Source organism: Ctenocephalides felis, unplaced genomic scaffold, assembly GCF_003426905.1.
Source record: "Ctenocephalides felis isolate EL2017-DRISC unplaced genomic scaffold, ASM342690v1 CF-g0.4_SCAFFOLD_01886, whole genome shotgun sequence".
NCBI lineage: Eukaryota > Metazoa > Arthropoda > Insecta > Siphonaptera > Pulicidae > Ctenocephalides > Ctenocephalides felis.
Window position 1 is genome coordinate 38390154 of NW_020538040.1, and position 17311 is coordinate 38407464.

At 27.2% G+C, this 17311-nt stretch overlaps 1 protein-coding gene across 1 annotated transcript; it reads right to left on the reverse strand.

The window, feature by feature from the left end:
* Positions 1–5694: 5694 nt before the first annotated feature.
* On the reverse strand, positions 5695–14464 carry LOC113376871 (larval cuticle protein LCP-30-like). The gene is made up of 5 exons (XM_026616951.1): positions 14424–14464; positions 11631–11929; positions 8048–8146; positions 7531–7785; positions 5695–5947 (listed from the first exon to the last, which is right to left on the reverse strand). The coding sequence occupies exons 1-5, from the start codon at positions 14439–14441 to the stop codon at positions 5695–5697; spliced, it is 924 nt and encodes a 307-aa protein (XP_026472736.1). The 5' UTR covers positions 14442–14464.
* Between the last annotated feature and the right edge of the window lie 2847 nt (positions 14465–17311).

Genomic DNA, 17311 nt, shown 5'->3' on the forward strand with positions numbered 1-17311 from the left:
TTACAGATATCATAAGTATGTTTGAAAGACCGCAATTGGAGCTACTGATAGGTAGTTACTGATTACAGTTGACGTTGAAATACATTTTTAAAACGTGAAACAAATGAAATAAAATGTGTTAAACTATTTGTTTAATTTATGCAATTACATATATTGTAAGTATGTTTGAAAGACATCAATTGGAAATCGTATTGATTATTTTTTGTGAAAGCATCCCAAATCTGGTTTTCTTGATTAAGTTGATTATGCTTACTTATCAAGAAGTTCATGCAACTTGTCTTGAGGCAAAATGCTACTTACAACTAGTTTGCTTAATATTTTAAAGTAAACTTTTCACAACTAAGCTAAAAATATTTTAAATAGTTATTTGTTAATAAAATTAATTAGCATTTTTGTATTCATAAAATGAAGCATAAACATTATGCAACTAAGCAACTTGTCTTAAGGCAAAATGTTACTTACAACTAGTTTGCTTAATATTTTAAAGTAAGTTTTTCACAACTAAGCTAGAAATATTTTAAATAGTTATTCGTTAATAAAATTAATTAGCATTTTTGTATCCATAAAATAATGAAGCATAAATATTATATTTTAGCAGCGCCAATGCACATGTTTATGTAGAGCTTAGCGATATAACACTTATATTTTTTTGGTAAACAAGTAACAGAATTCGACAAGATTTTTTTTGCAAACATTTAAATATAACACCAAAACTTTTAATATATTTTGCATAATCACATTTAATATTATGCATTGCCATTAATAAATTAAAACTGTAGCTCCACTTACGCAATATTTCACGCACTTCATATCGTTACTCCACACCGTTCCACAATTGGTACAAAGTATTTTACAAAAGAGCATGGAGCTTCTTTATATCTAACATTAAAAACAATTAACATGCAAATTGTGAATTTACGAAGAGGATCCGCAATTTCTCATACCTTTGGTATGACTGAAGTATTTCTTCAGTATCGTGCTGCATAAGTTCAACATATATTCAATAAATAATCCCCACAATGATTGTTGGTACGCCGAGGTAACGTGTTTAATTGCAGAAAATATTTAATGTGCTAAGGTAAGATTCTTCCAAACAACTATATAAATCAAAACATAGACCACAGCGATGTAAATCTTTCATATAACTGCTCGATTGAAATTTCAATTCTTGTAATAATATTTACGTCGTCAGCAGAAACTTTGATCAAATTGAAATTAAGTCATTTGAATATTGTTAATTTCATGGGAAAAGTGCAAAACTGAATTGGAATGAATAATGTAGCTGCCAATTCAATGAATAATGAAATACTAAGATTATGTTTAATAATCTATGTTGTATTCAAGTTTTTAAATAATACTCGCACATTTCTACTTTAAATCAAATCAAATGCATATATATATAAATATATATATTTATATATATATATATATATATATATATATATATGTATTAGGATGGTCCTTAATCTGGACATTTTTGAATTTCTTTGCTCCCAAGGGCTCAAATGCTTCCAGATTATTATAAAAAAATTCTCTGAAAATATTAGCTCTTAAGATTGTCTTTCAGATAGTGTGCAATTCAATAAAAGTTTTGTATAGAAATAGCATGGAAAATTTTCAAAAATTTTAAATAGGTTTTTTTTTAATATAACTTATAATTATAGAAACCTTTTTTACAGAGCGCATAAAAAATGATTGTCACTTTTAATTCATTTGTCGCTAAGTTATACATAAAAAATGTTTATAAAATTTTTCGATTTTCAAAAATTTAATTTTTTTCAAATTAAATTCAGGGCAATACATCCATTAAAAAATTTGTATGACTTTAAAACATTTTTAGTTTTTCCATACGTTTCGACACATTGTTTTGTGTCATCTTCAGTGGACTCTAGATTGAAAGAACAGATAGAAATTATTAAATAAAACTAATATATAAGAAGTGATATGGTATGAACTTACATGTAATTGAATTAATCCTAATTATTTCATATTATAAATGTTCACAATGCACAATCCTAATTATTTCATAATATAAACAAAAATAATTAAAAAGAACATTGATAATTAAACTAAAAATTAAAATATATATAATACAATTAAATCAACGTACTCAAACAGTCCATTAGCATTGATATTTTCTCACCAATATTGGTAATGTATATTATACGATATGATAATATTACCAATATTATCATATCGTATTACCAATTAAATCATATATTAAGTTCTATATCTAGAAAAAACACGTGCATCCGACATTTGCTCAACAATTATTTCCTCTGTTCCAATTCAAAGGGTAAGCTATATAAAATTTCGCATTGCATCCATAAAATTAATGAATCATAGTCCATGATGTTTAGCAATCCATTAGATTATTATTTACAACTTATATATTTAATTCTTAAATCAAAGGCCTTTTTCAGAAATATTATTAAAATCTCAAAAATATGTACATACTTATTTTTTATTTTATTAGTTCATTAAAAGATAATTAAGAGAATATTGCCTTGGTAGATTTTCTGAAGTTTGGAGCCAATAAAAGTTCGTTTGTATTATATAATATCTCTCGAAGGTTAAGTTTGTTTAACCAGGAAAATCAGAATTGCTAAGTTTGTTTTCCGGAGCCAGCCGTTTTTAAATCATTCTGAATCGTTTGAGGCTAAATTTCGACTGTTTGTGTGAATACGAGCCAATATTTTACTTTTTGTCTACATTGTCTCAAAAACAGTTGCACTGATTTAAAAAATTAAATAGCCAGTCCATGTAACTGGATATGGACTTTGCGAAATAATATTATAGTTTTACGAAACCATTGTCCGAGTCAAAAAAAAATTTCGTCCACGTTTTCGCAAAAAAAATTTTGAATCGATTTTGAAAATGTGAAAACCGCTCAAAATATATTATTTGGGAATAGTGCTGGTTCATTTTAAGCAAAGATCGGTCGAGCTGCTCTTCATAATGATTTATTATTAGATACATTATTTTTTTAGGCATTTTGAATTAAACTAAGATGGCAATAGAGTTCAAGATCAAAACAAAATTCCTAAAAATATTAGAGGCTTACGAAAAGCGGTTGTACGAAATAAAATATGGCTCTTTAAGAACGTGCAAGCGCGTGCTTGTGCATTAATTCATACAATTACAATATTATAAGTTTGTTTGAAAAGTGAAATATAATTTTTGAATCTTAATTTCTATTAATTAAGTCGATAATTTACACATATTGAGACGTTTATGCAAGTTGCCTAAAGGCAAATTGTCTTTTACGCCTAGTTTAAAGAAAAATTGTTCATTTATTACTTCGTGCTCGTTGATAAATTTATAAACTGTGATTTTGCTTTTTTAAATAATCATACATAAATACAATCGAACATAAATCATTATAGTTCGCGCTAGTTTTTATTTTAATGATCGTTTTGATGAGTTAAATAGTTAAAAGTTTCGATTTTCAGTGTCAGTGTAATTTTTTTTAGTGATTATGGTAGGATTGTTTTAGTGCAATGTGAGTGCATACAATTATGTAAACTATTAGTTATTTCAATTCTTTTATGTGTATTTAAATGTGTTCAATTCATATTAAACCGGCGGTATGTCCAGATCCTGATTAGACTTCTTCTGAAAATCTCTATGTAATATAATAATCATATTAGAATAATTTTAGAATAATATGAGAATAATTTTAAAATCTTAAACTTATATGTTTAATGTGTATGTTCATTTTCAGGAAATTGTTAATTGGGATGTTTCAGAAGAATCGGTGTCTGTTGGCGTATGGTGAGTGATTTAAATTTTTAAGCATGATTTAATGGGCAATCTGACAATCGAAATAATATAATTATCTGTTTATAGTTTAAAATACTAATGATTTTTTGGAAAAATTACAAGGCTAATATAAATTTTCAAATTCCCAAATACAATATTCTGTTGTTAAATGCGCCTAGGAGGTCAGGATAGTTAAATTTCATTGATTTTGTGAAATCAGAGTAAGTTCGGGTTTAATTTAAAATTAAATTTTAGATATTTTTTGTTTTAATTGCTAATTATATGTCCAATATTTAACTAATAAATATTAAAAATTATATAAGGAAACTATATAAGAATCAAAATACATCGTGTGTGTGTCTTCATCAATTGATTAATAGAAATTAAATAATATAAGACAAACACCAAATTATTGACTCAAAGCTCGACTGCAACAAATAAATTTATAGCGTTTTTGTGAAAACGTAACGTAAAACCTGTAATTTTTATCTTATTATCACAGTAAAAATTATGTTTAAATTTAATTTTTAATTGTTTGTAAGACGTATTTTTGAAATTTTAAACTATAGGGTTTGTGAGTAAGTTTCATCGTCAAATTCCCAAGTATTAACAGGGGAATTTTGTTAATTAAGGAAATTGGTATGGAACCAAAAACAAAATGAAAATGAAATTAGTTTTTATTACTAAAATCTCTATAAATGATAATTCTTAACTACCGAATTGCAATTATTAAAACGTTTTGTTTTACCTTCGAAATTGCTGGACCTGCCTTAACAAAAATTTAGTTCATTTTTTACTTCTTACACATACACACACCCATCTTTACTAAATAGTATGTTGGTCAAAAACAAGAGCAACAATTTTTCATTTCCTTCTTATGAGCGATATTCAAGTTTATATAATAACCACAAATTCTTTTGCCAATTAAATCATTCTATGTTGTCAATGAATATTTCTTGAAACCATATTGCGTTGACATCAAATATGTGCATTTTATTGTGCGAATATATTTTCGATTAGAGTTCATTATTGGAATTTTATGCAAAATGTCAAGGATGCTTTAAGTTATAATCTTGACCACGTGTGTAGCATTTCTTTTGTAATAATAGAATATGTAATATTTACTTGATATTTATAAACGTCTTAGAGAATACATTCACATAATTAAAATCATCCACACAATTAAAACCATTGATCGTAAATATTAATTTTTATTATGTAATATTATTTTGTTTTTGAATAGTTTAACATTCAACTAGCTTGTGTTATAATCAAATAAAATTCTATTTTGTAATTACTATATATATATATATATATATATATATATATATATGCATATATGCCTGTTGTTAATTTCATTTCTATTGCGATATTATTGAAGTATACAAATTTATTTAGTATCAATACTTGAATTGGGTTGATCACAAAAATTGTTGTATTTGATTTTTTCAAATTATATATTTTAATCTTAGCTATTGTAATAACTTTATTACTAAAATTTTTATGCGCAATATATTCTGTACTAGGTAATGCGTTATATGAAAATTTTAAAGATCAAAATTACAGTCAATTCAAGATAAATTGTTTTTAAATATTTTTTTTATGTTTGGTCCTAATTAACTGTTACTATATTTTGGAATAACTTACATGTGATAACAAAAAAATTAACTAATAGTTATGAATATATATTGATATTAAGGATAATCATAATCAAAGTGCTACTTGATTTAAAATACATCGATATAATTACCCTTAAAACAAATAATTTTTAAACATCAATATCTATTGCATGCTCTTTGATGACAAATGTGTAAAAATTATAATATTTCTTTTAGTAATATTAAAAATAACTAGCATAACTTAGCCAAGAAACATATTTCATGTACAATCATCTAAACATAAAATTCGTATACTAATTTGAACAACTCGATGTTAATTCTTTGAGGTATCTTCGTGAGCTTTCAGCCAATCCAAGGCTTTTTGTATCAGAGGTGGGATGGTGGGTATGTGGTCAGCTTTGGGTTCGAAACCATTTTCACCTGCCGTGTAGTCAACATGGTAAAGTTTTCCATCAGGACCGGTGTACTCGTACCAGCCAGCTTTGCTGGAGCTGGAGGAACCGTCCTGGGACACCACTGCGTCTTGACTGGTCTCTTCGGCCAGAATACCATTAGCTGTCTCGTAACTGTAATTAATTATTATATATTGTTTTAAAGATCTTGAGACGTTTTAAGTCATTCTGAATCGTTTGTCACGAAAATTGGAAAATTATGTCCTTGTATGAGAACCACAGATCTTATAATAAATGTATCATGCGGTCTATGATGTACTAATATTAAATATTTTGGATAGTTTTTGGCAGTTATCAATTTTTTTTATTATTATGGATGATGGATGATTATACGGATTTTTGAATAGAAGGCAATCCAAAAGTTGTCCAGTACAGTTATGACTAACTTGATAATTATATTTGAGATCTATAACCCAAATTTGATATCAAAGCCGCCTTATGTTGGACTTGGCTGTGGCTGGCTGGAATCGAACCTGCAAACCCGGGACTAATTTTTGCTAGTCCAAGTCCAAAATAACATAGATATTGTTCAAAAGTTATGTGAAGTATATCGGATAAGTTGTGGATATTTACCTTGTTTAATTGATCTAATTTTTATTTTTTCTTGCAAAAAAAATTATGACTATTTTACAATCGTAACGACTTGCACAAAATTTTATACAAAATTATTTTTATAATTAATTTATTTAATTTTATTTCATTATATACTACCGGAAATTGATTAAATAAATTAAATAAATAAGATTTTCACTACACTTCCATATCGTATAATAACATTTTTACTGGTTGAAAATGAAATCATTTCTTAACTACAAAACTTAAGGGGCACAACTAGTGTGAAATTTTCAAAAAATCGAATTTTCAATTTTTCCATATTTTGATAGGTTATACTGTTAAAAATAACATACCAAAATTTTAAATCGATATCTTAAATAGTTATTTATACTTTTAAATAGTATAACGATCATTTTATCTTTAAACGCGTTTTTCTCAAAACAGCATTTTCCGAATTTGCTGCAGCGATTACTCAAAACCAAATGATCTGATCACTATCAAATTTTTTTTACATGTTTTATATATAGTTTTCCGTAAAATGAACTACCGATTTTTCGATCGGATCTAAAATCGAATTTTGGCAGTCCAAAAACGACCAAAATTTTGGGTAAAATTCGACTTTTTTTAAAAAACGCCGTCATTTTGTCAATTTTTTATTTTTTTTCTTTATCGTAGTTCATTTTACAGACAATATTATCTAGTTTAACGAGAATTTTTTTTTAAATTTCATCCACGTAGAAGACCGGAATCACTGCAGCAGTGAAGGGCCTTTTCTGTCGCGCCGTTAGAGATCGACTATAACTTAAAAAATATTAAATTTTTTTCTTCAAAAAATTTTACTATGTATTTTTAAAACATGCATAAATATATTCCTAAAATTTTGAAATGATTGATAAAGTAGTTTTTTCGATATAAATTCCCAAAAATCACAATTTTTTAGGCGGTTACACTAGTTGTGCCCCTTAAAATTAAAAATCAAATAACAAAAACCGAAATATTTCTGAAAAAAACGTACTACAGCCATTGCACCATGAACGTAATAATGCAATTAATTCTACTTATATTTTTAACTATAGCATTCAACTGTAAGACATTACAAATTAAATTCTTCAATCCTACATAGTTCTTAGAATTCAACTTACGTATAATGGTATCCGTCCCTGTATCCTTTTCGGGCAAGATGAATTATATCGTATTCCTTTTGGAATGAGCCGTAGTCTCCTTTACCGCGACTGGGTTTGTAACCGCTGCCAGGTCTTTTTGCCCCACCTGCTCCAGCACCAGCTCCAGCATTTGGATCATAGGCACCGCCTGCACCGCCATCACCACCATAATTCTTGTCTTTGTAAGGGTATTGTTTGTCTTTTTGGCCTTTGTAAGGGTTTTGTTTGTCGGGACTATAAAATAAAATGTATATGAATATAGAGTATAGTTGTAGGACATATATAATTAGAAGTCGGGCAAGACAAAACAAATGGACAATATAGGTCTCAATTTTATTGTTTGATTGGTATTGCTTTCCTTCAAAGCATTAAATCATACTTTACCAAAATGAACTTTTTTGACAAAATAGATCAATTATTTACTAAATTAAAATTTGAATTTTTCAAATTTAATTTTATTCAAACTTAGCATTTTAATATTTTAAGATTTTGTTACCTTCCAACGTATTGTCCACCTCCTACGTCCAAATGCTTGTAAGGGTTGTCATCGTGAACGTATTTTCCAGCATCTGAGTCATGAACATATCGACCTGGACTAAAAATTAAAACTTATTTATTTCATTGTATACAAAAAATTAAAATAAAATATTTAGAGTTTATTATTGTGTAATTTGTCACCGTTAAAGCTCAGGGACATCCACCTATATAACATGACAACTTTCTTCAGATATGTAGCTAATGTTAATATTTTTTATGATTGAGTTACAATTTATTTCTAATATAATATTTATAAAAATATAAATAAATGGTACTTTCCTCATTTATTTACGAATTGAATAGTAGTAACAGACGTTTTTCAATAATACCTTAAAATATTTTATTGTCTCATTATTTCATATTATCACAGAACTGTGCAGGTGCGTCATTTTTGGTAGGGAATATGAAATTGCACTATCATAAAATTTTGGTTTGCGTTATTATTATCAAATAATTTTAAATTTTATTAATTTTATTTTGTTTCAAATTTACCCATTTTTGATAATTTGAAACAAGTTTTGTGATTGCTGAATTAATTGTTTGAATAAGTTTCGTGATTAATGTAAAATAATCACACCTGGGTTTAGTTTAAATAGAACCTTAGGGGTAATTGTAACATATCTAGTAAAGAAAATTAGGTAGAAGTAAAAAAAAGTTTGTTATACATGTAAATTGTATTGGAAGAGAGACTACATCTTTTATTTGTTTAAAATAATTGCAGTTTACGTTGATTCATGATAAAAATTCATATTGCAGGAGACAGTATATATTTTATTTGTATTAATCACAGTTTGCGTTGATTTATGAAAACAAAACAATTTTTTTTAAAAATAAGTAAAAAATAAATTATAAATGGTATTATTGTCGTTTTTTTGGTAGATAGTACTTCTCCCGGTAGATGTTATAACTAGCCCTTAACACAGGGTAAGTTGTAACACCGCACTTTTTTAGAAATGGATTAATTGTACAATAATTAACAAAAGTTATGGAATGATTTATACTTGATTCGGTAGAGAAATAGTTACAGCATCTATCCATCTTTATTTCGTAGAAATGTAATTTAAATTTCTGGTTCTCCAGATATATTAAATCAAAAAAACTTTTTCAACAAACCTCTTGCTCCCCTGCTCGTATTTAATATATTCAGTTTAATAAATTATTTTTATGTTTACTATCAATTTATACCTTTATCTTAGCAGCAGGGGACTTACACACATATAGTAATATTATAAAAAGTATTAAAATTATTTTATACTTTTAATTCGATTTAACGGATTATGGTTATTATACGTTGCTTAAATTTTACACTATTCTGATAATTAAAAAAAAATTACAACTTGATACATTCTTAGCTAAATAATAGTTAAGCTACTATTAATTCAGTACTAAAATAAACTTCATTAAATATTTTTCATATTCACTGTCGTTTCTGTAATTGGTAATATATCACATTCAGCAAGTTGTACAAAGTGTGCAGTGTCAGTAGATGCGGTAAATGCTATTGAAAATCTAATTGAATATCTTCAGAAATGTATGCAATTTTGAATATAAAATGTTCATTACCTTACTGGTTTTTAACGGATTATGGTAATTACTGTTTATCGCTTGTTAAACATAAATGGAAGTCACTGGTATATTTATATTATGCCTAGGATAGGCATTCCAGGCATTTGTGACCGAATTCGTTTTCTTTCTCATCAACGTGCTACTAAACGGATTTATAATGTGTAAATTTTGATGACATTTTGAAAAAATTGTGAAAAGCGAAAGTTTATGCCAGAAAATAGTGTTTGCAAATTTTATGTTTTTTCGACGTTTCAAATCATCATAAATCATAGCTCATAAAAATGGAATATGTATGTGTGTGCATATATATACACCTACATTTTAGCTTTTTGTTGATAATTTATCAATTTGACAATTAATAAATAAAATAATTACTCCCGTTTTGTTTTTCGTGAAATTGCGCTAAAAGATTTTACCCTAAAATATTATAAATGTTTCAATTATGGTTAAATTAATAGTTAAACAATTCTCAGTCGTAAACTTAAAAATTCAGAAAGAATTTAATTATAAATGTTGATGAACTCAACTTTAAATACCAGAAATTTTATGCAATTTGCAAACTCCGTTCGTGCTTGATATTTAATTAATTCCTTCGTTGTAAATTGAAAAATTCGGAACTACTTTAATTATTAATGTTAATCAATCAACTTGGTTATTTTTAGATACCAAGTACTTTATGCAATTTTCAAAAGAGTTTTTTCATAAATTCGTATAAATTTATTCTTTACGATTTTTGAAAAAAACATTTTATTCGAAATTCATTTGGAGTCTGTAATTATTTTCCTTATTTGATATAATATTAGGTCATCTTAAGTACTTTCAATATTTTTGACTAAAAGTGTTAAATAAAAATATTTAAAATTATTTGAATAAAAATTGTTTATTAAAGATATCTGTTTTTTGTAATTTTTATAATAGTAAAGCAAAAATGTAATTATTTTTAAAATTATTTATCAAACCTAATCTAAAACCACATATTAGATATTTTTGCAAAAAATTTATTTATCGTTACTTATAAGTTGTGGACTTCATATGTATAATATTTTTAATATTTTTTAATTATATTTTAAATAAATTCCCAAGGTTTCAAATGGTTCCAAATTGATAATAAACAATTCTCTGAAAGTTTCAGCAAATAATATTAACTTTAAAAAAAAAATTATGTATAACTTAGCAACAAATGAATTAAAAGTGAAAATTCCTGTCATTTTTTGTTGAAAATTTGACACTCTGCAAAATTTTTGAATATTTTTACATGCTATTTCCATACAAAACTTTGATTGAATTGCACTCTATCTAAAAGACAATATTAAGAGCTAAAACTTTCAGAGAATTGTTTTTTATCAATTTGGAACCATTTGAGCCTTTAAGAGCAAGAAAATTTGAAAATGACCATATTAAGGACCACCCTAATATACATATATATATATACATATATATATATATATATATATATATATATATATATGCAAATATTGACAACTGTATTGATTTGATCATTGTTTTTTGCTCCTTTGAAAACTCTTCCTTAAAATTATTGATTGGGAAACAAAAAATTTGTTGATATAAACTTATATAAGCAAATAATAAACAAAAAAATCTGTTAAAACAAAAAGTTTGATAATTTTGAATCATGTGACTTTCAAGTCATATGGACCCATAATGTTCGCACTTCTATGTATGAAAGTGGGATGATTTCAGGTTAAAAAGCCCAGCAAAAATCATAAATATTGATATCGGTTAACTAGACAACGTTATGGGTGTAAGATTTGTGTGTTATCTCACAAAAAAAGCTTTAATGATTTGGCAAAATATAGAAAAAATTAGAATGTGTTCTGAAAGCTACGAGGGTAAATTTTGCAAGTAGTCTTGTCCTGCTATGACGTTCGTAGTATTGTTTTATTAATATGTTTATAATGAGAGTATAATTATTTCATATAATAATAAAATTTTGTTTTATATATGTTAATACTTACTCTCCTCTGTAATCGCCTCCTCCAACATTCTTGTGTTTATATGGATCATCTTTATGAACATATTTTCCTGCGTTGGGATCAGGCACGTACCGGCCGTCGTTATTACCCCGGTATCGCCCCGGATCTCCTGAGTAGCGCCCTGCGTTGTCGCCCGTGTAACGTCCAGAATTGTCCGTGTAACGCCCGGAGGAGTATCGGTTTTGGGTTCTAAAAGGACGATACCGGGGCGTCGTCGAAGGCGGACGATATCTACCGTCGAATTGAGCACAACATATTGCTATCAGACCGAATAGCAATATCTGAAAAATATTTATGCAGAAATAGTAATTATAAAATCTATGATAATTCATTTGTTAGCCCATATACTTAAGTAACCACGAGACGGGGTAAGGTTTTTTTTAAAATAACAAATTGTATTTAATGATACAATAAAAAACTGTTTTTTATATGAATCATTTTTTTATCAGAATTACGGGCTTTTAGTAAGAACTTAATTATTCAATTAAATTTACTTCTTTTTATCTATATTATTTTTATCTATGATAAATGTTTTTTTCATTTTTCAGCTTTAAATATTTTTTTTTCATTTTCTTCATAATTAATTAGAAAACGTTAGCATTTTTTTAGACATTAGTTCGTTTCTATCCATAATTTTTGTTATGATACCTTTTTATTTTTGAAAACCCGGGACAATCCGGGACAAAAAAGTCCGGGATAAATATTTACTTGTGGAAAATCCCGGGATACAAGGTGAAATTAATAATTTTTAAATGAGTAGCTACACATTAGATTTAACCAATCAGTTTTAGATTTTCAAATATGTCAATTTTATATATGTGCAAACATCAAATAGTTATACAGATGAATTGTTGCAAATTAAATGTAATCAAAAGTTTTCTATTTATCAATCTCGCATTTTGAATCTCTACGAATGTAAAATCATTTCAGAAACGAATCGTTACAAATTAAATTCAAAAGTATCAAAAAGTTCTCTATGTCAAGATCTAGAACTTTAAATATGATAATAAATAATTTTATAAATGAGTTGTTACAAACTACCCTTAAGTTAATAGTTTTCTGTTTTAAAATTCTAATCAGCATTTCAAATATCTGCAATTATTAACACTTTCGCGAACGTGAATACTATAACATTCATTTTTATTGTGATGCAGAATTTAAAGTCAAATAGATATTTTGAATTTAATATTATATAAACTTACATTATTTTAAATTATTATACCTGTCTATGAAATGTGATTCTTTAGGTATGTTTATATTATTTTATTTTTTCCGTAGTTTTAAATTAACTTGGCCAAGCACATTGCGTAAAATAGAAGCGTAATACTTGACGTGGATGCTAAAGACTGCACTTATGAACGGTGTTTAATTTAATTTTGCATAACACAACCAATTTAAAAATAAAATGACTGTCAATTTTTGTATCTTACTAAAACTTTTATTGTCCGCGAACGTGTTAAATAATTTTAACACCAGTTTTTTTTAACCAAGCAGTTTTCTGTCTACCATTTCAAAAATCTACTAACTCTAAATAATTCTTTTTTACAAATGAGTTGTTACAAATTTTTCTAACGAAACAGATTTCTATTTTAAAATTTAACATTTTCAATATCTACCTAATTTAAATAATTTTATAATTCAATTATTACAAAGATTTTAACCAAGCGGTTTTCTGTTTTAAAATTTAGCATTTTGAATATCTGCGAATGTGAAATAATTTTGTTTACAAATGAGTTGTTACAAAATCGATTTTTATGTTTTAAAATCTAGAATTATTTTATTTAGTGGTTTATATTTTATATTATAAAATAGCTGGCTTACTTAAGTATGACCCCTCAATTCATAGTATAATTTTCGATTATTTATTCCTTATCTATATTTATGCCTTATCTATGATTTTTGTGATACTTATTTTGATTTTTTAAACTTTACTTCAAAATAAATAAAAGATTGATAAATTAATAAATTTCTATTATATTCATTATCACCCAGATACACCTATTCATTTATAAAACTGCGTATATAGTATGTTTTTTTATTCTTACATAAAACTATACTATCCAATTTAGGACATTTAGCAAATATATTGTCCATAGTTCAAGAGACATTGTACTAAATCAATGACTTGTATGAAAAAAAATATATAATAGTTTACTTTTTATGTGAAATGTATAACAAAGTATTTTCTAGAGCTTTTTGTCACGTGTCCTCAGTACTCCAACGGTTCTTGGCTATTTAAATTTTACAAAACATATTTTTGTAGTAAAATTTTTGGAAAAAAATTATTTGATTCTTATTGAATAATCGTTAGTTAATTTTAATGCCAGAAGTGTTTTTTTACTATTACAAGAAATATTTAGCGATATTTATTTAATTTTATTAATAATACTATTTATAATTTATATGTAAACTTCCAAGTCTTCTTGTTTATCTATATTTTCCATGTTACGATAGACATGAAATCTTACAATAAAATCTCTCGCAGTTCTTGTTTTTTTTTTTGATTAAATTAATTATCCTAATTTCCGAATTTTCACTAACCACAAAAATGCAAAAAATATCAAATATATTTTTGTGCTTATTATATATCACAAATCATCCAAAATATCGTTTTTAATACTATTAAAGCTCACGCAAAAAGTTCTTAACACACGTTACAAATACTATCACTTTCCAGTAGTATGATTTTTGACTTGCTCGCGGTAGTATTTTCGAAGCATTTTTTTAAAAAAAATTAATGAATAAAATACGAACAAAATGTATTATCGTACTTACAACAATTGTAGACCGCATGTTGACACTTCAAATACTTAGGCACCACAATTTGCCCTTTCTTACGGCCGCTTCTTTATAAGCATCGCACTGGCACTCATTACAGATGCAAATTTTATTTATGGAGGAGTCACAATTTATTACTTGCAATTACGTATGACTACATGGCGTCTTCAGTACCCTCTTCGAAGCTTACGACACGTTTTTAACTAAAAATCGACAGCATTTTACTATTCATTGATAAAGATAAAACTTGCTTTATTTTCAATCAAAGCTTTATAAAACTAAATCAAATTTCTTATTGTGCATTATCTGTGAAACATTTTAGTATATTTTCGATCCAAGATATATAAAAATATTAAGCATAAGATTTAAAGAAATAAATTTCCTAATTGTGCATCTATAGAATATGCGCCGGCTTCAAAATATTATGTAAAAGCTCTGCGTAAAATGACTTTAGCACAAAAGACATTTGAAATATCAGGTTGGCAACAAAGCAATTGCGATTTTTTGTTAAAAAGTCAGACATTTTTATCATGGAACTAAATAATCTTATTTTATAATGGATTGTCCATTTTGATCAATGACTTTCAAGCTTGTCAACTTTCAAGCAGTGTCATCAACTCACGTTCTTAAAACGCTCAGTTTTCATTAGTAAAAAACTGAATCAGGTACAAATTGATATCATCGTACTCTTTAAATTGCTTACCATTCAAAAGCTGTTTCGTTAAGATCAAAAAAGTTTCGAAAACATCAAAATTAAAAATAATCAGAAGGTGCAAGGTCAAAGCTGATTATGTGGAGTAAGGTGGACATGGCAAAACATTCCAAACTCCAATAATTTCTGGAGTGTCCAGGATATGTGATGTCAACAATGGAATAAATCACAGTCTCAAATTGCCAATTCAGGCCGTTTTTAACTTCCCGTAGGGCAAGTTATAGTAATCGCAAAAAAATTGAAAATGAAAATTTTTATATATCTTTACGTTTCAGAGGTTTCTGAACATTTTGGCATACCTTAGAAAAAATGGATGTATGTGTGTGTGTGTGTGTGTGTGTGTGTGTATGTACGTGTGTGTATGTATGTGCGGATACAAATTTTCGTCGACGATTTCGGGAACACGGATCAACCGATTTGAATAATTCAAAAAACATTCGATTTGTATTGATAAGGAGACGTGCTGATTAGTTTTTGGCGAAGGCAGGTCTAGCCGTTCCGAAGATACGGGGCAAAAAGTGCCGAAAACGGTAACTAAGTTTTTAAGAGAACGGAGCGTCCGATTTGGATAATTCAAAAAACATTTTACTTGTATTGACAAGATGAATAATTGATCAAATTTTCATGAAGGCAGGTCTAGCGGTTTCGGAGATCTAATGAAAAAAGTAAAAAAAAATGCCATTCGGCGGTTAAAAATGATCATTAGACATATGCACATCAAATTATCAGATATTTTATAGAGATTTTAACAATAAGTATAATTTTTTTTTACATTTCTATGAGTTCCGTACCAATGCTTATGCGTTAGACAGCGGCGCGGCACTTGCGCGCTTTGACATTTCGTCTCTATGCAGTTCAAGCAGTACGATTGCTTTGAAAAAAAGATCAGAATTTCCAAAATATGTCAAAATGAAGAAAACATTTTTTTTTCAAAAAAATTTTTTGTTTTCAAATAAAAATTTTTCTTTCAAAAAAAATTTTTTTTTCAAAAAAATTTTTTTTTTCGAAAAAAAGTAATTTTTTGTCAAATTTATAGTTTCTCAAAAATCCAATTTTTTCGAAGTAATTTTTTTTCAAAAATGTTAACCGTTTTTAAAAAAATAATAATTTTTGGTACGGGAAGTTTCAGCAATTTGCCTTAAGGCACGATGCCCTAATTGCCTTAAGACAGAATTTCACTTACAGCTAGTTTTTAAATTGCATTGCAATTCCTTTTTCATCAACCTCAACGCGACGATCAGAGAGTTGAGTCAAAAAAACAACACAACGAAATTTGGCAAATCAATTTTGACACTGGTGCTTTTTTAAGGCTTGAGCACCATAAACAGCCCATAACGTTTCCTGAGCTTAATATGCTTCTTTACCTTTGCCAAAATAAAAAAGCAGAATATGACAAACTAGTGGGTCATGGCATCGTGCATTGAATCAAATTGCTGGAACTGGCCGTGTCGAAATTTATTTTTTTAAAAAAATATTAATTTTTTTTTTAACTTTAAAAAAAAAAAGATTTTTGAAAATTTTGAATTTTTTTATATTGTGAAATATTTAGGAAATTTTTAACCATTCTCAAATTAATCACGCTGCCTTAGCTGCGTAGAGAGGAAATATCGAAGCGCGTAATCTCAATGGAATATCAGATAATTTAATGTGCCTATGTCTAAAGACATATCAATTATGACAAATATTGTCATATTTGGTCATAATGGCTTTTTATTTTACTTTATATATTGAATATCCAAAACCTGATATTTTTTGAATCATTCAAACATGACTCTCTTCTACCTCTAGAACTATAATACCATTTTTCCTCCTTTTCTTCGAAACCGCTGGTCTTTGCTAAAAACTAATCAGCACGTCTTCTCGCCAATAGTAATCGAATGTTTTTTGAACCTTTCTAATCAACGTGAACAAAAAATGCGGACACACAAAACACACACACACACATCCCTTTTTTCTTAGGTATGTTCAGAAACGTGAAAATATGCAAAAATTTTCATTTTAGTTTTTCGGGCCCATTACGGAAGTTCATGAAAAAATTTAAAAAAAATTTTGGATTTTTATTTATTTTTAACATGTAAAAGAACTCATTTGGCATCGTTTTATTTAAAAGGACATAAGCAGACATTTGCAACCAATTTCCGTAAACAATGCAAATATTACTTACAATTGTTTT